The 22,716-nt window shown below is 58.1% G+C and overlaps 4 protein-coding genes across 4 annotated transcripts in view; 3 read left to right on the top strand and 1 right to left on the bottom strand.

Annotated features, from left to right (window-relative positions):
- Positions 1–7,305, top strand: part of carmil3 (capping protein regulator and myosin 1 linker 3) — a 10,383-nt gene extending 3,078 nt beyond the window's left edge. The window contains exons 3-19 of the mRNA XM_068748998.1: positions 50–118; positions 528–621; positions 816–914; positions 1,016–1,135; positions 1,373–1,486; positions 1,892–2,067; positions 2,142–2,235; positions 2,477–2,581; positions 2,725–2,791; positions 2,873–3,060; positions 3,425–3,504; positions 4,137–4,256; positions 4,342–4,504; positions 4,903–5,215; positions 5,309–5,415; positions 5,494–5,650; positions 7,193–7,305. Coding sequence (XP_068605099.1) covers positions 50–118; positions 528–621; positions 816–914; positions 1,016–1,135; positions 1,373–1,486; positions 1,892–2,067; positions 2,142–2,235; positions 2,477–2,581; positions 2,725–2,791; positions 2,873–3,060; positions 3,425–3,504; positions 4,137–4,256; positions 4,342–4,504; positions 4,903–5,215; positions 5,309–5,415; positions 5,494–5,650; positions 7,193–7,305 — 2,179 coding nt within the window. The remainder of the gene's footprint in view (positions 1–49; positions 119–527; positions 622–815; positions 915–1,015; positions 1,136–1,372; positions 1,487–1,891; positions 2,068–2,141; positions 2,236–2,476; positions 2,582–2,724; positions 2,792–2,872; positions 3,061–3,424; positions 3,505–4,136; positions 4,257–4,341; positions 4,505–4,902; positions 5,216–5,308; positions 5,416–5,493; positions 5,651–7,192) is intronic.
- A 1,234-nt stretch (positions 7,306–8,539) lies between these two features.
- On the top strand, positions 8,540–9,790 carry si:ch211-119o8.4 (somatostatin receptor type 5). The gene is made up of 2 exons (XM_068748997.1): positions 8,540–8,946; positions 9,145–9,790. The coding sequence occupies exons 1-2, from the start codon at positions 8,540–8,542 to the stop codon at positions 9,788–9,790; spliced, it is 1,053 nt and encodes a 350-aa protein (XP_068605098.1).
- Positions 9,791–11,908: 2,118 nt separating this feature from the next.
- rem2 (RAS (RAD and GEM)-like GTP binding 2) lies at positions 11,909–18,138 on the top strand. The gene is made up of 5 exons (XM_068749248.1): positions 11,909–11,920; positions 12,829–13,156; positions 13,913–13,986; positions 16,602–16,779; positions 17,810–18,138. Exons 1-5 carry the CDS (start codon positions 11,909–11,911, stop codon positions 18,136–18,138), a joined length of 921 nt encoding a protein of 306 aa, XP_068605349.1.
- Positions 18,139–19,213: 1,075 nt separating this feature from the next.
- LOC137904913 (nucleolar protein 9) lies at positions 19,214–22,181 on the bottom strand. Its single transcript, XM_068749130.1, has 11 exons — positions 22,164–22,181; positions 21,634–21,929; positions 21,321–21,554; positions 21,055–21,240; positions 20,834–20,941; positions 20,604–20,745; positions 20,315–20,507; positions 20,085–20,225; positions 19,678–20,010; positions 19,503–19,608; positions 19,214–19,413 (listed from the first exon to the last, which is right to left on the bottom strand). The coding sequence occupies exons 2-11, from the start codon at positions 21,791–21,793 to the stop codon at positions 19,259–19,261; spliced, it is 1,758 nt and encodes a 585-aa protein (XP_068605231.1). The 5' UTR covers positions 21,794–21,929; positions 22,164–22,181; the 3' UTR covers positions 19,214–19,258.
- Positions 22,182–22,716: the final 535 nt, after the last annotated feature.

Below are 22,716 nucleotides of genomic sequence, written 5' to 3'. Positions count from 1 at the left end.
GTGTGTGTGAACTGCTCTTTGTGTCTTTGCCGGTCTGATTCTTCTACAGGAGCGTGACGTGGGATCGGAACAGCACCACGGCAACGGGCTTCCAGGATGTGGCGAGGGCGCTGGAGCAGTAAGAAAAACAGTCGGGGGGGCACACACACACGCACGCACGCACGCACGCACACACACACGCACACACAGACCCCGCATTAAAGGCTGGTAACTCTCTCTGTAGAGGCTTTAGTGTTACGCAGCGTTTCATCAGTCGTGTGTGTGTGTGGGGGGGGGGGGGGGGGGCATGCTTTGGGGGGGTCATGTGAGGAGGTCATGTGATCGCTTGGGTCCGGTCACAGATTCTGGATCTGAATCTATGAGCTTCATAATAATCCATCACAGGCGTGTTGCTGATGATGAACAGGTGAGTCCAGGTGAAACGGGAATCCCGGAGCGGATCCCGGAGCGGATCGCAGGGACCGGAGGACCGGAGCCGGACCGGTTCCTCTCTGCTCCAGTGTCATTCTCCTTTCTTCTCCCCACAGTAACTTCTCCTTGCAGTACATGCCACTCCCCCTCAGTGATGTCACTCAGGCGTACCGCAGCGCCCCGGAGAGGACGGACCACGCCCTCACGAAGGTGAGAACCCGGTTGCTGCGTTCAGGGACCCCGACTCCTCCCCCTTCCTGTTCCAAAGGCGATGAACTCCTCCTCCTGCTGAACGGAGGGAATGAATCGATCCGGGGTTATTTCTGGGATGGGAACTAACTCCTCCTCCTTCCTTACACACCTGTCATCTCGTGTGTGTGTGTGTGTGCGTGCGTGCGCGTCAGATCCAGCGTGCGCTCCTCAGGAACAACCAGACTCAGGGTTTCTCCCAGAAGCAGGCGCTCCGGCTGCACCAGGGCCTCGTCACCAGCACCGCCGAGCAGGTGTGTGACTCTCGCCGCCATCTTTGTTTCACACACTTTTTTGTGGTGTGTGTGTGTGTGCGTGTACACGATGCAGTGCATTCATGTGTGTGCTTGTGCAGGTGATGGAGCGCCTGTGTGTGCGTGTGCAGCAGCAGCTGTGTGTGCTTAAAGGCTTCGAGGAGGGCGAGGAGGTCCAGACGGCGAGGCAGATCCTGAAGGAAGCCCGGGACTCCAGAGCCGTGAGTGTGTGCGTGTGCGTGCGTGCGTGCGTGCGTGCGTGCGCGTGCGTGTGTGACGCACCTCCAGCGGTTGTTGGTTCTCGACTCGTTGTTTCCGTGCTGGCGTGGACGGCCCGGATGTTTGAACGCTTCCTGCACGCCGTTGCACCTCAATGAGCGTTTATATATAATTCATGAGATAATCTGCGTATTCGCTGCTTTTAATTCTGACCCCCCCCCCCCCCCCCCCCCTCCCAGCTCTACCCCTCCCTCTGTGAGCTGGCCCACGTCCTGTCGGTGGACGGTCCCGTCAAACAGAGGCTGGACGCTCTGGCTGGAGAACTCGCCAAAGCCGCCGACAAGGAGCTGCAGGTGTGTGTGTGTGTGTGTGTGTGTGTGCGTGCGCGCGTGTGTGTGTGTGTGTGCGTGCGCGTGTGTGTGTGTGTGTGCGTGCGCGTGTGTGTGTGTGTGTGCGTGTGTGTGTGTGCGTGCGTGTGTGTGTGCGTGCGCGTGTGTGTGTGTGCGTGTGTGTGTGTGTGTGTGCGTGTGTGTGTGTGCGTGTGTGTGTGTGTGCGTGTGTGTGTGTGTGTGTGCGTGTGTGTGTGTGTGCGTGCGTGCGCGTGCGTGCGTGTGAGACGCGGAACGCCCCGAGGACGACTTCTCTTTACTTTCTGTCTCTTTGGGTTTTAATTTGGACGCTGATTTTCTCCACGTTCCGACTCGGATCCTGAATGAGCGGCGAGTGGGCGTGGCTAACCGGTTTGTCCTCGTGTCCAGGTGGTGGTGGACTCCATGGTGTCTCTGTGCCGGGAGCTGTGTCCCATGTCCTGCTCCGCTGCCGAGCGGCTCAGCCCGCCTCTGGCGTCCGTCTCCGAGCAGGTGTCCGTCCCTCGCTCCGCCGTCCGCAGCGCGCTGATGGAGAGAGCGGCGGAGGACATCAACCGAGCGCTGGAGTAGGACGGCCCGTCGGCGGCGTGGGGGGGGGGCCGGCCCGGCGCTCCTCTGACCCTCCTCCTCCTCTCCTCAGGGAGGTGAAGCTGTCGGTCGTCTCCTATCTGACCAACTCCATCGTGGATCAGATTCTGCAGGAGCTCTACGCGACCCATAAAGCGCTGGTACTGGTAACGTCGCTTTGCTGCACGCCGTCCTGCCGACAGGTAGAACGTTTGAGCCGCGCCCTGATTGGACGCCGCAGGTGGAGAACGCTCCTCTGGCGGGGTTTGACGTTCCGGTCACGCCTCTGCTGCTGCTTCCTGTTTCTGTTTCGCTGCAGCGCCTCGTAGTCACGTTGGTGCTGACTGTAGGAGTGTGTGTGTGTGTGTGTGTGCGTGCGTGTGTGTGTGCGTGTGTGCGTGGCGTCAGCTGCGACAGGTCTCTCAGGTGAAGCGCTGGGACGACGGCGGGTCCTGCAGACGCACCGTCAGACAGTCCCTGGAGTTCCCCGACGAGGACGCCAACCTGGGAATAGTGAGTGTCGGGAAAAATATTATCCAATCACAGCGTCTGAAATCTGGAAACGCTCCGCAAACGACTCCTGAGATCCGGACGCTGAAGCTCAGAACCTCCTCCAGGTTCGACCCGCGGCTCCCTTTACCTTTATCTCCTAACAGGACACGATGGCCGTCACGAAGCGAAGCTCCAGAACCCGGCGGATCCGACCCGTTTCCACCAGACCGAGTGAGTCTGTGTGTCCAGGCCTGCAGCTAATCGTTAGCTCGTGCTAATGCTAACCGGCGGCTTTAACCTTCCTCACTGCAGGTGTCGGCGACGAGGCGAGTCCCTCTCCGACCCCCGCGGCGCCGCCACTCCCCACCCCCCTTACCCACTCGGCATCGTGGGAGTGTCTCTCCACCCTCCCCACCAACGGATCGCCTTTGCGTCACGTGACCCACGTCAGGCCACGCCCGCCGCGGAGGCACCGGGCGGGGCACCTTCCGCCAGAATCCGTAAGTCGTGGCGAACGGGACGGCAGTTGGCGACTACGACCTCAGTGGGCGGGACCTGCCCCGGCGTTAGGGAAGCGCCGCGGGGCACCGTCCCCGTCCCCGTCCCCGCCCTCACGCCGCGGGACGGGGTGCATGTCGACTGTTCGGCGCCGCCTGCTCCAGTCGTTTGACTGCTTTACGGGAACGCCCCTTGTTTTCTTTGCCGGTGGCGTTTTCCAAAAATAAGTTCCTTTAAAGCGCGAGGCTGTTTCATCCGTCTCGGTGCCTCAAATGTTCATCCGCCGTCTCCCGGGAGACTTTCTAAAACGCTTCGTTCGGAATGGGCGCCGCCGTCATCCTGTCATTCCGTTTCATGTTCTCGCAGCGCTGCTCGGAGAACGGAGCCGTCGACATGCTGGAGGACGGATTGCCTGATTTCTACAGCAAGAGAGTTCTTCCTGACAGGTAGCCCCCCCCCCCCCCCCCGAGGACCTCCGAGGAATCTGGCGTGTCAGGAAAACCCTTGTTTTACTCTCCGGCGTCCGACGGGAGCCGATCCGAGCAGACGTCCTGTAATTATGTTAAACGGCTCTAATTAGCAGAGATAATTATCTCCTAATGATGAGGCGATGGCGTCGTCGTTAGCAGCGTAGACGTAGCGCTCCGAGCTAGCAACGGGTCCGGGTCCGGGTCCGGGTCCGGCGGGTCGCTGCAGCCTCGGGACGATGGCCGTCTGCTGATTGGCTGTGTTTAACGCAAAGGTTCAAATTCACTACGCACTGCTTTGAGTAGGCGGGGCCACAAAGATAACCACACCCCCCGCCGCGGCATAGGGTGTCTGAAAAAAGTGGGTGTGTTGCAGCTATATCTGTAGCATTCACCGCCACCAGAGGGCAGCACTGCTCCTAATGAGTGCTTATGGATGAGCTCATGCTAGTCTCTGCTAACAGGCTAGCGGTTAGCTTCAAAGGTGTGTCGGCGCTCAAAGCTAAACGCCGCCTTCTGTCAGACGAATAGAAGCGTCTGCTCCGCCTCGCCGTCGCCGTCGGCGACGATGGACGACTGGCTGCCCGTTAATCCGGACCCTCCCTCTCCAGTCAGCTGTCATCCCTCCATCGTTCCCAGTCGCTGAGACGGAAGAAAAGACGGAGCGTGTTGTCCATCTTCTCCGGCTTCCGCAGGAACCGGAACTCCACCGTCTCCAATCAGGATTCAGAGTGAGTGAGCGCCAACGAGGGGGGCGGGGCCGGGGGCGGGGTCGAGGGCGCCGCTGTAACGTCCTTCTCCGTGCGCTCACTCCAGCAGCGCCTTGGAGAACGTCTACTCCATGATTCAGCACCCTAAGGATGCTGGGAGGCCGGAGAAGGAGAGCGCCGTTCCCGGGACCAACGGGGCCGTGCCCTCGCCCCGACCCACGCAGGGCGTACCTGGAGCTGCTAGCCCCTCCTGCCTGATCCAGAGACAGGTACCGACGACTTGTTGTGACCGCCAGTCCATTACGGGTGAAACCGGCTTCCAGGGCTCAGCCTGACCTTTGACCTTTGGAACGTCGGAAGTTACCTTTCAGACCTCTAAAGGTCATTCTTCCCTTCGTGACTCGCCATTCCGGCTTCTGGAACTACGGCCTATTTCTAAATCTCTACCCAGACGCAGATCGGAATCCTTCCGCTGCACAAAATAGATCCAGAGCGGACAGGGACAATCGGGACGTGGGGACAATCGGGATGCGGGGACAATCGGGGCGCGAGGACAATGGCAGCAGGTCCCTGATCAGGAGTCATTTGTGTGTGTGTGTGTGTGTGTGCGTGTGTGTCTCTGTCTGTGCGTGTGCGTGCGTGTGTGTGTGTGTGTGTCGTCGAGCAGCCCACAGACCTGGTCAGCATCGTGTACAGCTGCATCGGGGCGGAGGTCGACGACTCTGACGGGAGCAGCGGCGGCGACGCCCAAAGATCCGCCTCCATCGCCGATTCTCCTGCGGAGACGGCGAGCAACGGCCACGTGGCGTCGCCCAATCAGCAGACGGGCAGACGGGCGGAGGCGGCGCCCCTGATGGAGGAGGACGGGCAGAGCAGAGGAGGAAGCGGCGCCCCCTGCGGGCTGAAGCCGGAGCCGCCGCCTCAGAGCACCAAGCCCAGTCTGGCTGCCATGAGGCAGAGACACCTGCAGGAGAGTTTAGGTACTGCGTGCTCGTGCTGCTGGTCACAGACGGGTCGCGGGATCCGGCTACGTCCTGGATGTCTGACTTCCTCGTTGGTTTCTGTGTCCTCAGAGGAGGCGGGGAGGCTGATGGGACAGGAGGACCAGGCTGACGGGGGACACGAGGACGAGCTGAGAGCTCGGGGACCGGGGGGGCGGCCTCCTCTCATCCCGAGCGACGTATGTGGAGCGCGTGGAAAACGGGAAGGAGGCGACTCCGCATCAGACTCCTAACCAAATGCGGCGTTCCTCCCCCAGCCCAGCCTCGACCCCTCGAGGGACGGGACGTCCCCCGGAGACGGGACCGCCTCCCCCGAGGAGCCCGCAGGCGACCAGGAGAGCTCTCCTGCAGCCCGGCCGGGGAACGCCGAGGCGGCCGGTCCCGGGAAGGAGGGAGCGGATCCGTCCATCAAAGGTACGGGAAGGGGAGGGGCGGAGCCAGGAAAGAGGGCGGTCTCAGCGGCGGCAGGAACCCGTTTAGAGCCGGATTTCATTTCAGCTTTGTTGTTGCTATGTTGTTACTATGGAAACGGCACGATGGAGTGACGAAGCTGCGTTGTTGCTGTCTTTAAACCTGGAACCTGATTGGCTCGTGGCAGCTCGCTCTGCAGGCGGAGCTTCATTCAGACATTTGCATGTTTTCTCACCTGAGCAGGTGTGGCGCTTCTCCAACCGGCGAATAGGAATCTACTTCCTGTTGGAGGCGATGGAGAGTGGGAGTTCTCCCAGAACGGCTCCTGCTAACGCCGCTGTCCTCTGGTCCTGCAGGTGACGACGGCCCGCAGCCCCGCAGAGACGTTTTATGACATCACCAGTGGAACAGAGGCATTGTGGGAAGGCCGGCTTTTGGGATCTAACGGAGCATGCTTTCTGCTTTTAGCTGCAGTGAAGTTGACCTCTGACCTGCAGCGTGACGTGCGCACACGCACGCACACACACACGCACACACACACGCACGCACACACACACCTGTAGATCATCTCCTCGTCCCCGTCTTTCACTGACGAGCGTGAGTTTGTCCTGTATTATGGGGGGGGGGGGGTAAATAGCTGCAGCGGTCGTCCAGGGTCTGGGTTTGGGTTTCGTTCTGGTGCTGGTCCTGGTCCTGGTCCTGGTCCTGGGTTTTGTCCCGGTCCCGGTCCTGGTTCTGGGTTTTGTCCCGGTCCTGGTTCTGGGTTTCGTCCCGGTCCCGGTCCTGGTCCTGGTCCTGGGTTTTGTCCTGGTCCTGGTTCTGGTCCTGGGTTTCGTCCTGGTCCTGGTCCTGGTTCTGGTTCTGGGTTTCGTCCTGGTCCTGGTCCCGGTCCCGGTCCCGGTCGTGGTCCCGGTCCTGGTCCCGGTCCTGGTCCTGGGTTTTGTCCCGGTCCTGGTCCTGGTTCTGGGTTTCGTCCCGGTCCTGTTCCCGGTCCTGGTTCTGGGTTTTGTCCCGGTCCCGGTCCTGGTCCTGGTCCTGGGTTTTGTCCTGGTCCTGATCCTGGGTTTCTTCCTGGTCCTGGTTCTGGTTCTGGGTTTTGTCCTGGTTCTGGTCCTGGGTTTCGTCCTGGTCCTGGTTCTGGTTCTGGGTTTCGTGCTGGTCCTGGTCCCGGTCCCGGTCCTGGTCCTGGGTTCTGGGTTTCCTGCTGGTCCTGGTCCTGACCGAGCAGCGAGCCCATCTCTATTTCAATCAGCCGTCGCGTCATTAACGGGTTTCATCAGATTTTGCGGGCCTGAAATGCTTCGTCTATTTTCTAAAGTGCTTCTAAGAATCAGAATAAATTGACTTTACACTGAGACCTGGGTGTCGGCTGCTTTTATCGGCTCCGTTGCCACGGTGACGAGCTTTACTCTCAGGTGAGGGCCCCGCCTTGAAGGAGAGAACGATCTGGTTTCAAATATGCAAATGAGATTCCAGCTGTTGTATCAGCAGACCAATCGTGATGGATTGAACTCCACTGAAGCTCCGCCCTCCAATCACACGCAGGTGATGACGGGCCAATCAGCGTCCCGGTGGCTGTTACCGCCTCTAGCCAGCAGGTGGCAGCAGAGGCTCACCTCCAGCCAGGGAGCGGAGTCTTCGTGATGAAGAGGCTGTGATGCTTCCAGGCTAACGAGTGACGTCATGTGACATCAAGAAGGAGGAGGAGGAGCTCATTAATTATTCCTGTACAGTAAACGGACTTCCGTTATCAGGTCCGGCCCGGGCGGTTCCACAGCTTCCAGAACAATGACGAGCTGTTTACCTGAGAGGCGGGTCACCTGGTCACCTGGTCACGCGCGTGTGTGTGTCGTGTGCGTTCTGCAGTCGCTGTGTAAACACTGCAGTGCTCTTCACACCTGCACAGGTGAAGCAGATTAGCTGAAGATGAGGAAGAGTCCGTTTCTGATCTCATCTTCATCATGGCTCTGTGGATTATCTAATCTGCAGAAACCGATTTCTGAAACGTTAAAGAATGAAATTTGACCAGATTAGCTCCACAAACTCAGATTTGTTTGATCTGTCCACTAAAGTGTGACATCACAGTGATTGATGAATATCTTAAAGGGTTAACTGAAGGTGGCCTTCGTCGCTCCGATCCGTCGTCGGTTCCTGTTAGAACTTCAACCTGATCCGTTTCCCCGACCGCCTTCCGTTCGGGTCGCCGCCACCGACGGGACCCGCCCCCTGAGTGAGAGGCTGCCAGAGAGGGACGGACGGACGGACGGACGAGGGGACGACCACTCGTTTGTTCATTCCTCCGTCCGTCTGTCAGCTTCTCAGCCGTTACCATGGACACGGTGGGGGGGGGGGATGCGTTCCACCGACTGGCCTTCACCGTGAAAGTAATCGATTACATTTAGGAGTACCGCCAGCGTTTCACGCGAGTCCCTAAAACGGAAACACTCACTATGGATGGAATAGTTTGTCTTCTTCTCTGTTGCCATGGGAACCAACCCGTCTGACGGGAGGTGAGCTCCTGTTTGTGTCGTGATGAGCCCCCTGAGAGGAGGGCGGGGTCAGTCAGGAGGAGGAGGGGCTGTGGATTCCAGGTGATGAGGGCCCTAAACATGAATAATTCATGAGTGAGGTTGTTTTAGGATCAAACGGCGTGTCTCTCCTTATTTTCTGCAGCCTGCTCTCCTCCTCCTCCTCCTCCTGTCTCATCTCATCTGTTTGTCTCACGCTGCTTTCTCTTCTCCTTCGCTACCTCGCCTCGTTCCCTCCATCCGTTTAACAATCCCATTTCGTAGAATCACTGGAATTTGTTTTGCAGGGTTTCCCCTCCCCCTCCTCCTCCAGCTCCTCCTCCTCCTCCTCCTCCTCCTCCTCCTCCCTCAGGGTGATCTCATCATGCCCGCCATCGTCAACCTCCTCTTCAACATGGTCTCCACCAACACCACCATTGCCTTCACCGTGGTGCTGCCCATGGTCAGCCTGGTCTCGCTCCTGGTCGGGGTCGGAGGTCACCTCCTGCTGTGGTTGGTGCTGGCGAGGAGCCCCCGCAGCCGCTCCAAGCCGAGCTCCGTGCTGCTCCTCAACCTGAGCCTGGCGGACCTGGGGGCGCTGCTGACCCTGCCCTGTGTCCTCCTGGGGGCGGGGTTCCAGGACTGGCAGCTCGGAGGCGGGACCTGCGTCCTCCTGGGGTTCATGACCTCGGTGACGGTGGGGGCGGAGATCTTCAGCCTGGCGGCGTTCTCTGTGTTGAGGTACCGTATCGTGGCGCCGAGGACGAGGACGCCAGCGAAACGGACGCAAATGTGAGTAACAGCTTGGTACCAAGCTAGCGTGTTAGCAGCTAGCGTGTTAGCGCGGACGTCTTCCTCTCAGCCCTTTGGACTCTGTCCGGAGCCTGTCCCAGCAGAGGCGGGGCTACACCCTGGACAAGCCGCCAGCTCGCCGTTACCTGTCATGGCCCCCGTTTATACCCACACGGCCTCCATCTTCCTCCCCCACAGGTTGTGCATCGTCGTTGCCATTTGGCTGGTCTCGGTTGCCATGGCGTTGCCAAAGGTCACGTACATCGACTTCAGCGGGGGCTGCACGTGGTCGGTGGGCCGTCGGGAGTGGCTGTTCTTCCTGGTTCCGGCGTTCCTGGTTTACTACGTAGCTCCTCTCCTCTGCATCGGCGTCAACTGCGGCCTCATCGTGTCCCGCCTCCGCGGATGCAGAGGAATCCTGGCCGCCCACGGGCGCAACAGGAAAGCTACGGCTCTGCTGATTGGCTCCGCGCTGGTGTTTGCGGTCAGCTGGTTACCGTACTACACGCTCGAGTTCGTGAACGTTATGTCGCCACACGTTAGCTCAGTGGCTTCAACGCCATCTAATTTCACTTTGCCGCCGCCGGCTACGGAGGCGGGGAAGGGCGTGTCCCTGCCGTGGGAGGTGGCGTCCCTGTCGGCCATCTTGTTAGTGTGTCTGGCTCCGTGCTGGAACCCGCCGCTGTACTTCCTGTTGTCGCGTCCGGCTGCGCGTCAGCTCCAAGCTCTGCTGCCTTCCTTCTTCCGTAAGCACCTGGGGGGAGGCGGCGTGTGCCACTGGCGTATCGCTCCGGCTCCTCCCCCTCAGCTGCCACGCCCTCAGCTGCCTGAGTCACGTGACTGACTCGGTGAAGTCCGTTTATCGCCGTGTTGCTGTTCACGTTTCCCCTCGCAGGACGCAATGTTCAAATATTTACGCTGTCGCTTTGCTTAAAGACGTCCTCCTGCCCCGCCGCCGCCGCCACTCCAGATGCACGCCAGTGGGTCGTAACCACGGGGATTACGAGCCATAAACTGGGTTATAATCCACGCCGCCATTCCAGAGTCGCTCAGCGATGTCCTCGTCTCTAGGACAACATTAAATTCCGTCTGGTCGATCGGGACGAGCGATGCGGCCGCGGAACCGAGGACACGGCGTGCTCTGGACGTGAGGACGAGCTGGTTAAATAGGGGTTTGACACAAAGGGTCACATTCCGAGACGGAAACCTGCATCCGGAGCGGTTTGATGTCCCGGCGTGTTCGGGACATTGGATTTATTTCTGTGGATGCGCTCGGAGACGTGAAGATTCAGAAGCAGCTTCCTGCTGCGTCTCGGAGCGTGTCCTAATATGGACGTGTCTGACCTCACTGGTGTCGTATCGGCGAACACAAATCCCATCTCGGTTGCTTCTTGACCTCGTGACATCTCCCAGAATGCACCGCTGCACCTCCCAATGCCAGCGCAGGCTGTTCCCACCAGCAGTCTTTCCTCGTTAGCATCTCTGCGGCTAATAATAGCACGTTGGTCTGCGCCGTGATCCGTGCACGAGGCGCTAGCGAGCTTAATTAAGGCTGCAGATTAGCGGCGGCCTAAAATCAGCGGCCCAGAGAGAGGCGGCTCCTCACTTCCTGCCTCTGGAGGCCTGTGGCGGTTTTTCAGCCAATGAGGACGCGCACGGGGCCGAGAGGGGAGGGCCATCCGAGGAATTCAGGCTATGGATGGCCGATAAATGACGGCTATTGATTCTTTAACAGCAGGAATTCCGCTGAGCAACAGGCCGACCGCTGCGTCTGTAAATTCACAAACGATATATATATATATATATTGTTTGTCATTTCCTTAAAAGAGCTTTTAGTGAAGTCAATTATGAACCATCATAGAAACGGTTCACTGCTTTGATGCTAAAGTTTAGCATCTTTATGCTCCTGGAAATCAGATCAAATTTCCTCTTCGGCATTCTGAGAAATGCAGGAAAGAATTAGCTCGACGCTAAAATCGGAATATTGGTCATGAGGAGCTGAAATTTCAGATGTATTTCCCTTTTGAAGTGTTAAATGCTAGCTGGCTAATTAATGCTACAGGCTATTTCTTGTTCATGATCACTTTATGGCCTCATGAAGCTTCGTCTGTAAATTATTACTGATCGCTAAAGCACAATTATTCTGTTCAGCCGATAGGCCGCTTCCTGCACAGAATACACACATATTTGTACGTACATGATGCTACATTTTCAGCATTGATCATGTATATTCTATAAATTGTGTAAACCAGGAAGCTTTAAATAAAGGTTATATGTGTAGGTAGTACTGAGTAAATCAGCTGATTCGTTTAACCCATTGATTTATTGACCGGACAAACACATGAGGCTTCCTCGCCTCCACATCTTCTGCAGACCGGACCTGTTGATGACAGGGGGAGAACCGGTGCTGTGCCCTCTGCCGCCCCCTGGCGGCGGCTGTGCGTCACAGCAGGAACAGCCCAGACCATTGTTTGACAAAGACGAGAGGGAGAGAGAGAGAGAGGGGTGGAGGTATTAACGGGGTGTGGAGGACCGTCGGGGCACCGGAGGAGAAGCAGGAGCAGGAGCAGGAGGAGAAGCAGGAGCAGGAGCAGGAGCAGGAGCAGGAGGAAGAGGAGGAGGAGCAGGAGCAGGAGGAGGAGGAGGAGGAGGAGGAGGAGGAGCAGGATTTCTCTTGTCTTTCTTTCTCCTCACCACAAACTCGCAGGTGGAGCGTCTTCATCACCTTCATCCTCGTTCCCGCGCGTCCACGCACCGCGTCTCTCCTCTCCAGCCACCGAGGGAGGATTTTACGCGCCGGAGTCGCGTTAAATGGAATGTGGCGCGTCCCTGTTCCCGCCGCGGTGCACGTGATGCCGGCCCCGCACCCCGCACCGTGACCTGAGCCGGACCGGGAGGGGGGGGGGGGGGCGCCTACAACCACACCGCACTCGTTCCGTAAAGAGAAGGCCCGCCGCTCACCATGGCCGACCAGGTAAGTCTCCATCTCGCCCTCCTCGCGCGCTCGAGCCCACGCCAGGTAAGCGCCACACGCACGCGCTCCGGATCCCGGCAGCGCGTGCGTGGACGCTGTGCGTTGCGTGTGGGGATTTGGAACATTCTCCTCTTCGTTATTCAGCATTTAGGAAAACTAATTATTCCAGCGGACTCGGAGACGTTTTACGCGTCGGTGGAGATCTGTCAGCTGTGACGTCAGCAGGCGGCGGTTCCGATCCGTCCGTCAATCTGCTCAGAGATTATGTCATAGCTGGGATTACGTTTTAGTAAACATTGTTCGGACCAATCAGAAGTGGGCCGGAGCCTAATCCCTGCGTCGGTCCCGGCGTTGCCCTAGATGGGAGATTAACCCCGCCCCCCCCGCCGGCTCGGCCCCCGCCCCGACAATAAAGCTCATGTTTAATTGATTACTTCGTTCAATTAACCTGATTAAGCTGCTGAATGATGCATGAGAGCAGAACGCCTCAGCCCGGATGGAATCCTGCACGCGCGCACCGGACACGCTCCGACGGCGATCAGGTGATTTAACGCAGGTGTGGAAAAGCAGCAGAAGAAGAAAGATCAAAGACTAGGACGGGGATTTAACGGATTTAACGGCATCTGAGAGCAACACGTGGAACGGAAATGCATCTGAAGTTCACGCTCGTGGCATCACCGATCCATCTCGCGGCTGGGCCGGACCGGACCGGCTCCGCCTGAGCGAGATGAATGGCTCCTTTAATATTGATGAGGGTCGTCGATGGCCGCTGGAGGTGCTGCTGAAGCGTCTCCTTTAAGGACGGGTCCAGATGAAGAGCGTCTGGTTCTGGTTCTGGTTCTGGTTCTGCTCAGAGTGAATTTATGGATTGCTGCCCGGACTCACACCTTGTGTCTGTTCCACTCTAGTACAGCATGTTCCTCGCCACGGCGGCCCCCCTGCGCCGCGGGAGCACCCCCGTACCTGTCAAACACCAGCTGCGACGGGAAGAGGCCGTGTCTGAGGATTGTGATTGGATGCCGGGTTTGGAGGAGCCCGCCACGTTGCCCACAGCAGTGCCTCAGGACGAGTCCTCGGGTCACTCGGCAACGGCCCAGCCGGTTCGCCACGGCCACCGCGGGGCGCTGAAGATCGTGCTGCTGGGACAGAACGGCGTGGGCAAGTCGTCGCTAGCCTTATCGCTGGCCGGCCAGTCGGACCGATCCCTCTCAGTCGACTCCGAGACGCAAGCGTGTGGTAAAATCCTTTATGTACACTATGCGGCTCGAGCTGGCCGGTTAGCTTAGCTTAGCTTAGCTTAGTTTAGCGGGAAAATTGGGACGAAAGCCCAACGTGGGAATATATTTACATCAAGTCAGGCCTTGTTTGACTAATTAGTACAAAGAAAATGCTAAATAATTGTTCTGGCATCTGCTTATGCTAAGCTAACCTAGCCAGCTAGCTGCTGTAGATTGATGATGATGAATATATTTATTAGATAGAATGTTAGAGTACAAGTACAGTCACACAGTAGCATGTATTACAGTACAAGTACATGTTTAATTGGCTCGTATGTGTTTGGTATCAATCTTCTTGTCTAACGCTCAGCGACGTAGCGCAGCTTAGCGTAGCATAGTGCAGCGCAGCTTAGCATAGCATAGCGTAGCGTAGCACCAATCAGCTGCGGTCGGATCCTTCCAATCAACCAGTCGATAACTCTTTGTCAATAACAAGCGTCCGAGCGCCCGACTCATGAAAGGGGCAACACGTCCACGACGGCGTCTCTCCTCCTCGTCTGGAATGTTAGCGGTGTGCTAAATGAACGCTAATCCCGATCAACGTTCCTTTCATCTCTTTGCACCGAATCAGCTGAGACTTCTAACGCCTCACAGATCGATACGGGTCCCCAGCTTGTAATGAAAGACGGGACCGATTATCAGCTGGAGATGTGATCGACGAACGATCGGTCCTGATCAACGCTGATCAATCATTGACGAGGGTTTCTGCCTGCAGGGGAAGGCTACGAGTGTTCCGTAACCGTCGACGACGAGGACAGCAAGGTCATCATTTACGACAACTGGAAACAGGTGAGGCCCTCTGCTCCTTTATCTCCTCCTGAGCCCCGGGGACCTCCTCCTCCTCCTCCTCCGCCTCCTCGGCGCCTCCTTTAGTTTCTTTTGGTATTCGCCGTCGTAAGAAATGAAACATCTATTTGTTGTCTTTCTGTGGTGAACGGGTGATTTGTGTTCATTCAGGCGCTCTGCGTTTATCCTCTAATGATGTTGTGGTTTGATGTGGGGGGGTTGGGGGGAGGGGCTTCGCTCTGCTGAACGTTCCTTGTGTCGGTTGAGGTGCTTTAGCGTGAGCTAACGAACGTCTTTCATGTGATGGGGCGGGACAGGTGGAATGATTCGCACCTCCGGGCCGTCCATTCCCTCCCGGTTAGAAGCTCGCCCTCACAGCGTACTGCGTTAGCAAGTTACCATAGCAACGAGCAAACACGCACGTATCCTGTGGCGGTGGTTTAAATAAATCATGTGGAGGTCTTGGAATAGAACCGCCGGCCCGCTTGGCGTGACCTCAGCCGCCCGTCCTTCGCCTTCAGACTGCGAGGAAAGGGAAGGCGGTTGATGAAGGTCACAGGAGGCCCCGCCCACCCTGCTGTGTGTTTCTGTGTCCGAGGTTCCGAATGCGGGCCGTGTGACGTGTGCACGTTGGAGGACGGGATTAGTTGCCGCTCGACGACATTCCGGTCTGTCCCAGTTCCTGGAGGCGGGCTGGACTTTGAGGGACTTCCTCTCCCGGAGCCGATGACATAATTTCCGATGATGCAGTAGTGATCCTGTAGCGCCGTTGGTCAGGGTCGTTTATCTTGCTTCCATGGAGAGGTCAGAGGTCAAACACAGAGCAGCCTGCTGTTGGAGAGGGTGGAGTCGGGTCATGAAAGGACTGTGTGTGTGTGTGTGTGCGTGCGTGCGCGCGCGCGCGTGTCCCTCCAGCCTGCTGAGCTCCGTCGTCCCATTTTCGGCTCTCTACCTAGCGACCGGGGCGAGGTGGCCCCTCCTCTTCACTCTTCCTCTCACCTTTATTGATCTTCCTGTTTACATTTGATGCAAACAGACAAACGTGTGCAAATACACGGGAGCGGCGGTGCGCTCGTGTCTTCCTGCGTCCGTTACGCCGCCGTCCGGCTGGAATGGCGCTGGAGGTGGAGACGAGGTCACCCGGAGAGGGGCGGTGCTAGCACTGCGCTAGCTGCAGCGTGGCTAAATCCGGCGCTAGGCTTGTTTATGATCAATACGTCACTGCGGAGAATCAACAATAGTCAAGTTATTAGTTTCTGCTAATAGGAAGTCCAGCCAATCAGAAGCCAGGAACACGGACACGTTTGATTGGTTGAACAAGATTCCGGCTTCCTGTCGTGTCTCACGGAGCGGTAGACATAAATGATGGGACGCAGCAGCACGCCGGCCCGCCACCAATAACTATTACTTATTAATGAGGTCAATAACGCGGCGACATTAGCAGCGAGGCGTGGAGCCTTCATCGACGTCTTCATCACTCTGTTAGACGACTTTAGAGTCGCTTTATTCACAATAAATGCGTTTCATATCCTGAGAGATAAACCGATCAGTCTGACGGGGGCGTCCACTTACTTTTGACCATATAAGGGATGGAGACGACGCCGGATGCGATGGAAAGCCGTCCTGATGCGTCCATCATTGAGACGATTTCGTTAATTTCGTACTCAACGCCCATTATTCTGTTTCTATTTGCATATCGTTTGAATAATGGCTCATCTTTTGTGTGTGTGCGTGTGTGTGTGTGTGCGTGTGTCTGTGTGTGTGTGTCTGCGTGTGTGTGTGTGTGTGTGTGTGTGTGTGTGTGTGTGTGTGTCTGCGTGTGTGTGTGTGTGTGTGTGTGTGTGCGCGTTGACAGATGGCCTGGTCTCTGGGCAGAGCAGAGCGGCCTCATCTAGAGGGAGAGAGCGAGGGGGGAGGGGGAGGGGGAGGGGGTGGAGTCTGTGTTGCTCCTCTTCTCTTGGACGGAGAGGAGGATCGACTCGTTCCCGTTTCTCCTGATGGGAGTTGAACCTGCACTCGTTCTTCTCTCTCTCTGTTCTCTCCATTCTCTCCTCTCATCCGTGAATCAGACGGTGACGGCGCCGCCTTCACCTCCGTCCTCCTTCCTCTCCTCCTCCTCCTCCTCCTCCTCCATCCAGCGCAGCCTCCCCATGAATCCGAGCTTCATGCTTCAGCTTCTATTATTACCAAATCAATGATATTGATCCGGCACCTGTTAAAGGCTCGATCGGTCGGTCCGGAGCTTCAAAGTCACATGATCAAATAAACCAACGTCCAATCAGATTGATCAGATCGAATCAAGCGAAAGGTTTCTGAGCTCAAGGCCGGAATGACGACGGGTTTCCGGATATTCCCAGACAATCAGAAAGGAAGTGGAATCGATTGGTTCTGATTCCACGCCGGCTCGGTGGGTCATCAATATCAATCGGCTGGCGGCGCCTGGGCTCCGGTTTCTGTCTGGGGGGGGGGGGGGGGGGGGGGCTGGTATCGATCGAGCTTATTCAGCGCAAGATAAATGTCATCGGCCAGAACCAGGACCTGGGGCAGAACCTTCCTACGGTAACCGTGTGTGTGTGTGTGCGTGCGTGTGTGTGTGTGTGTGTGTGTGCGTGCACCAGGACCTGTCCACCCTGCAGTGTGACGTCTGCATCCTGGTGTTCTCGGTGACCGACAGGCGGAGCTTCCACCGCACCGCCCAGCTCCGCCTCCTCCTCAGGGAGTCCCGCCCACAGACGCCCATCATCCTGGTGGGCAACAAGAGCGACCTGGTCCGGTCCCGCGAAGTCAGCAACGAGGGTAGGTGATGGGGCTTCAGGGTGTGGTCTCGATGACACGGGCCGGACCGCCGGTCCGGTCCGGTCCCCCTCGGCGAGGGCCCGCCCCCGTGGCGACGACGCCCTCGTGCTGCATCACACGTACGTGACAGGAGATGCTAACTAGCCTGTTAGCCAGTTGGTGGCGCTCTCTGTGATACGTTCATCCTGCGATCGCGCCCTCCGTTGTTCGCACGTCGTGATGTCATACCGGGGTGGGGGCGTGGCCTCTGCTCCTCCTGCTCAGTCTCCTCCTGTTTTTGTGACTCCTGCGTTTCCTTCCAACCATTTTCACGCATCTCTCGCTCCATCTGCCTCTTTCTGCCTCGTTTCCTCCTCTCCTCCTCCCCTCCCCGTTCGACTCCTCCTCTCCTCTCTCCTTTCTCCTCGCCTCCGGTTTACGTTCCTAAACGCTTTAAACAGGTCACCGACTCTCCCTCCTTCCATTCAATTCGTCGTTGTGGGACTGATGATAATCCTCATCCTGATCCGGTTTGGGATTAGCTTTTCCAGCCGCCGGGCCGGATCGCCGGGCCGGATCGCCCCAGATGGCGCCGACCTGGCCCGTTCCGGGTTCCGTTCCTACCTTTGTCTGTAGGAGCAGATGGAGTTTGCTCAGTTCCATGTCAGCCCACCCCGTTTCCATGACAACTGAGCAAACGCACAATCCGTCGAAAGCAAGTTGAATGCGCGAGAGGATGGGATGGGGGCGGAGCGTGGCAGACAGGAAGTACAATCAGCTTTCCTCATCGCCCCGGCAACAAGCAGAGATACCGAACCCACATGTAGCCACCCGCCCTTATCCGGCAGTCATGTTGAGATAAACGAGCGCTCCCCCGCCTGAGTCGCATTCATCGGCGACATCACCCCGACAGGCCCCGCCTCCCGGCCGCCATTCATGGCTGCTAACGAGGCGGGTCTGTCGAAGGTCGAGCTGAGGATCCGATCGGTTGGTTGTCCCTCGCCGGCGTTGCGTTCGATGCGCTCTAAATCTTTCTGTCCTTCCTCGCCAGAGGCCCAATCCAGCTCCGCCATGCTCGACGGCGTCTACCTGGAGCTCTCCGCCTCCCTGGACCACGGCACCAACGAGCTGCTGGAGGCGGCGGTCCGGACCGCCAGGGGCGACTGCGTGGGTCCCGGTTGGACCGATGGCGACCCCGGAGCGGGCCGCAGGGAGAGCCTGACCAGCAAGGCCAAACGCTTCCTGGCAGGGCTGGTGCCGCGCTCCTACGGCCGGGACCGGGACCGGGACCGAGGTCTGTACCGGGAGATGAGCCGCCGGCGGGGCAGCAAGATCCTCCGCCAGAAGTCCCGGTCCTGCCACGACCTCAGCGCACTGTGACACACACACACGCTAGAACGGGACGTGTGGGGGAGGTTAGCATCCAGATGCTAACGGGAGGGTGGGGGTCACGAATGCTAACACACGCACACACACACACACACACCGAGTAGCACGCACTGCTAGCGTAGACCGCATGCCGAGTAGATGACCGGAGACCCCGTAGGTTCTACCGAACTTCCTGTACCTCAGCGGCCAAACGCCGCCGCACAACGCCGCCTCCACGGCACGACCCTTTACTGAAAACAAGCGCTCCCTCGCTGCATTTTATAAGCCGCAACCTTCACTCGTCCACCGTCCACCTTCTGCGTCTCGTAGTGGTTCGAGGACTTTGTAGGCGACGGCGTCCGACCGACTAAAAACATCAGCACCAAGCCATAGTCCTGCTGACGGCGGCGCCAGCAGATGGCTCCGAGATCCCTTTATTGTAGCGCGTGGAGAGAATCTGGCGGGAATGTCGCGGGAATACCTCGTCTACCTGTGGCCGTTCCCGTTCCTCCCCTGCGTCCTGTGGGGGCCGGCCCCACGGCTGACCCGGAGGAGAACGTTCTGGTCATCCCGTCAGGCGAGGCCGCGTCGACGACACGCCCACTCGCCGTCTGCTGAGCACTCGTCTTTCCACCGGGAATAAATTCATTTTCATTTGACATCCTGAGTGAGCGTCTTGTCTGTATCACGAGGTTCTGGAGCGAGGTTCTGAAGCGGGGAGCGAGGTTCTGAAGTGAGGAACGAGGTTCTGAAGTGAGGAACGAGGTTCTGGGGCGAGGTTCTGAAGCGGGGAGCGAGGTTCTGAAGCGAGGAACGAGGTTCTGAATCGAGGTTCTGAAGCGAGGAACGAGGTTCTGAAGCGAGGTTCTGAAGCGGGGAACGAGGTTCTGAATCGAGGTTCTGAAGCGAGGGTCTCGCTCCAGCCGGTACCGGGTTGAGTGACGGGTACGAAAGCCGACGCAGGAAGTGAAGAAAGGAAAATCCGTCCAGCCAGATTTGTGTTTCCAGAACCCGACCCAGCGACGGCTGCTATGCTGGCGCCCTCTAGTGGACCGTCCCAGAGAGCGACCCGACAAAGATCTTTCCTTTTCAACGCTTTTTAATCCGATTACTGAGACGCACGGCGACGCTCTCACTCCAGGAGGGCGCTGAAGAGCTTCCTCTTCTTCGACTCGCCGCTCTGGACTTCCTGCCAGTGGGATTTCCTGTGCAGGAAGTGAGAGAGAGCGAATTTGGCCCAGACGTGGCGGGCGTACTGATCGGACCTCAGCCGGGTTTCGCTGCCCGCTGGAAGATGAGAAGAAGAAGTCGGTGAAAACGCAGCGCCGATATGGAGGCTACCCCCCCCCCCCCCCCCCCGGTCCGGTTCCCGTTACCGAGCTCCTGAGCGATGGTCCGCCTGTGGCTGACCGAGGCGCTGGTCCAGATGGCTTCCAGAACCCGGCTGCCCAGCCTGGAGCAGGCCAGCGGGACGAACTGACCCTAGGGGGAAGGACGGGGTTAAAGGTCATCTGAACAGCAGGCTGCTCCCGGTCCCGGTCGGCCCCCTACCTCCAGCCTCCTCAGGATCTTGCCCCTCCCTTTGTCGCTGGACGTGGTGACGAGGGCCTGGAGGACGTGGCTGCCGGCGGGGTCGGCGGCCAGGGTCAGCAGGTCGGCGGGGGTCAGGGTCCGCAGGCTGCTGAGGAGGTGGGAGCGCTCCTTGAACCGGGCCAGCGCCTGGACCAGCCGGGAGCCGTGGTAACACACGGAGGACAGCGGGACCTCCGCCGCCGCGCCGCCCTCTGCTGGTTCAGAGTGGAAGTACGCCTCGTAGGCGAGGAGCGACAGGAAGAGGGGAAGGCAGCGGACGTGGCGGGAGCCGGGCTCGGCACAGTGGAACGCCTGCAAGGCAGCCACGGGGGTTCCGTTACCCACAATGCACCGGGGCGGAAGAAGCTTCTCCGACTCGGCCTTACCTGGAGGAGGCTCTGCATCAGCTCCTCCTGTTTCTCCTCACTTTCTGCACAGCTCTCCGCCAGCTGGACGATCACGCCCATGTGACCTGCAGCCAAGATGGCCTCCACGCCTTGGACCAGCTCCTCGAACAGCCTGGGGAACTACAGGAGAGAGAGAGAGAGAGAGAGAGAGAGAGTGTAACGGCGCCGGGAGCCTCCCACGCCACGCCGCGACAGGCGCTCCGACCGACCAGCTTCCGATTGGCCGCGGCGGCGGTCAGCCTCTGGATGGGGAAGTTGGCGATGGGGTGGAGGGCCAGGTCCACCAGCTGACCCTGGAGGTGGTCCCTGTAGAGGTCCCGGAGGAGGGACGCGTGGGACAGACGTATGACGGTCTCGACGAGGCGGCTCGAGGCCTGGTCCTTCAGGAAGACCAGAACCGGGCTAAAACCAGAACCAGAAACAGAAGCGGGAATTTCATGGGATGTGTTCCGGAGACGGGTCCTTGCTGGACCCGGCGGAAGGAGGCCGGGCTCAGACCTGGTTCCTGGGGCGGCGTTCCGACTCGCCAGGTACTCCACGGTGCGTTCGAGGAGCCGCCTGCAGAGTTTGGGCCGTTTCCTGTGACACACGGCGAGCAAGGTCTGGAACACGGCGCTGGCGGCGGCGTCCGTCACGCTGACTGGGGAGGGAAGAAGCGAGGCGTTCTCACCGGGTCGGGCCGGGCCGGTACCGGCTGGTCCCGGCCGGTCCCGGGTCGGGCCACTCACCGCTCACGTTGTCCATCAAGGTCTCTGCCAGGCTCCTCAGCTCGTACCAGAAGGAGGTGGGAATGTCGAAGTCCGTCAGCGGGGGGTCGGCGGTCCGGCCCCTCCCACCTGGAAAACACTTCCTGTCACATGACCGAACTGAACTGGGAATAGAACCCGCAGACGAGGCGTCGTCGCCTCACCTGGACGGGGCTCGTGGGGGGGGGGGGGGCGGGTCTCACCTGGGCGGGGCTCGCTGCGGGGGGGTCCCAGACAACCCGCCAGGACGTGCAGCAGCGTTCGGACCACGTGGGACCCGTGAACGTTCCTGCAGAACTCCTCGCCGTTGTCTCTCACCACCCGACTCAAAGACAACACCTGGGCCTCCAGCACGCCGCCGGCCTGCTCCTCCCCCTCCTCCTCCTCCTCTGTGGCGTCAGACGGAGAACACGCCGGTGAGTCCCCCCCCCCTTGGTTCTGCTCCAGCTCGAGCGGCGCCCGGTCCTACCCGTCCTGGACATCTGCCTGACGGCGCTCTCCACCACGTGGCCGCCGCACCGGTCGCAGGACAGTGTCTGAAACTCGGCGCCGGCCTCTCCTCCCAGCTCGGCCAGCACCTCCCCGACCCGGTCCGGAGCGCACAGCGGGAGCAGCCGCTGCAGGGTGACGCTTCCCGTCGGGTCCGTCGCCACCAGCGCCGCTTTGCCGGTAACCTCGGCGAGGACGTTCTCCACGAACATCGCTAAAGACGAACGCCGGAGATTCACTCGACCGACAGAAACACACGAGCCGCTTCCGGATCAGAACCATCTTCCTCTCACCTCGCTCCTCTTCATCCTCGAAGCCTTCGCCGAGCCGTTCCCCGACCCGGCGAAAGTATCCCACGCTCGGCGCGTCCAGACGCTTCGGGCCGGCGCCTCCCGGATTCTCCGCTCCTCCATCTTCCCCGGGGCGTCTCCTCTTCTTTCCTCTCTCCGGCATCGCTCCGACCCCGAAGCAGCTCCGACTTGTTCTGGATCAGGATTTAGGACCGGGAAACAAACTGTTTGGGTTCGCTTCACTTACGAACTAAAACCTGCTGCAAAAAATGATCTCTTGTGTTTCCTTCTGGAGTCACCTGAGAAGAAACGAATACGTCATCGAGACCAGCTCATGAATATTAACTCCGAAGCTCTGCGAACGACGTTCGGTCCATCACGACGATCGGAAAGCAGCTCCGAAGTTTCACGAAGTTTATTTTCTTCATTTTATTTTATACACATTTAAGAGAAGAATTCTCCCCGTCTGACGGAAAGATGAATCACATCAAAGAGACTTTAAAGAATCCATTAAAACGGGTATTGTAACTCACATGTGAGCGAAGGAGTCCCGACAGAGCCAGTGTGTTGTGGACGCGTAGTGATGACGTAGGTGCGGCGCGTTCTGATGTCTATTCCCGTAACAGAAAACAATTAATTTTAATTTTAATTAAAAACATATATTTTGTCCTCCGGTACAGAAATCTGACTAAAAGTTATTATTATTTAATTGATTAATTATTATCAATATTATTAATATTATTTATTGTTCATGCTATTATTAGAATACTGTTGGTAAGCCTACATAAAAAAACATTGTGTTTACATTTCTGTACTTTTAAATAACATTTAAATGCAGGACTTATTTAACCAAAGCAAATTAACTGCGTGTTTCTTATTTAAATATTCGTATATACGCTTTTATTCTGACAGCAGTGACCGGAACCTGTATAACTTCCTGTTTTAATGTGACAGCCTACTTCCTGTTTCGGGGAGGCAGCGCGACAGCTTCGGGTCTTCCGTTCGGTTTTACTCAGGATTTCAAAAAACAGAGATTTTAGAACAAATTAAAGAAAGAAGAGAAAAGTTGTGTCGACCGGAAGAAGA

This window comes from Brachionichthys hirsutus, chromosome 15 (genome assembly GCF_040956055.1).
Source record: "Brachionichthys hirsutus isolate HB-005 chromosome 15, CSIRO-AGI_Bhir_v1, whole genome shotgun sequence".
In the NCBI taxonomy this organism is placed as follows: domain Eukaryota; kingdom Metazoa; phylum Chordata; class Actinopteri; order Lophiiformes; family Brachionichthyidae; genus Brachionichthys; species Brachionichthys hirsutus.
Note: the sequence above shows the minus strand (reverse complement) of the source record. Positions and strands in the feature narration are given on the sequence as shown.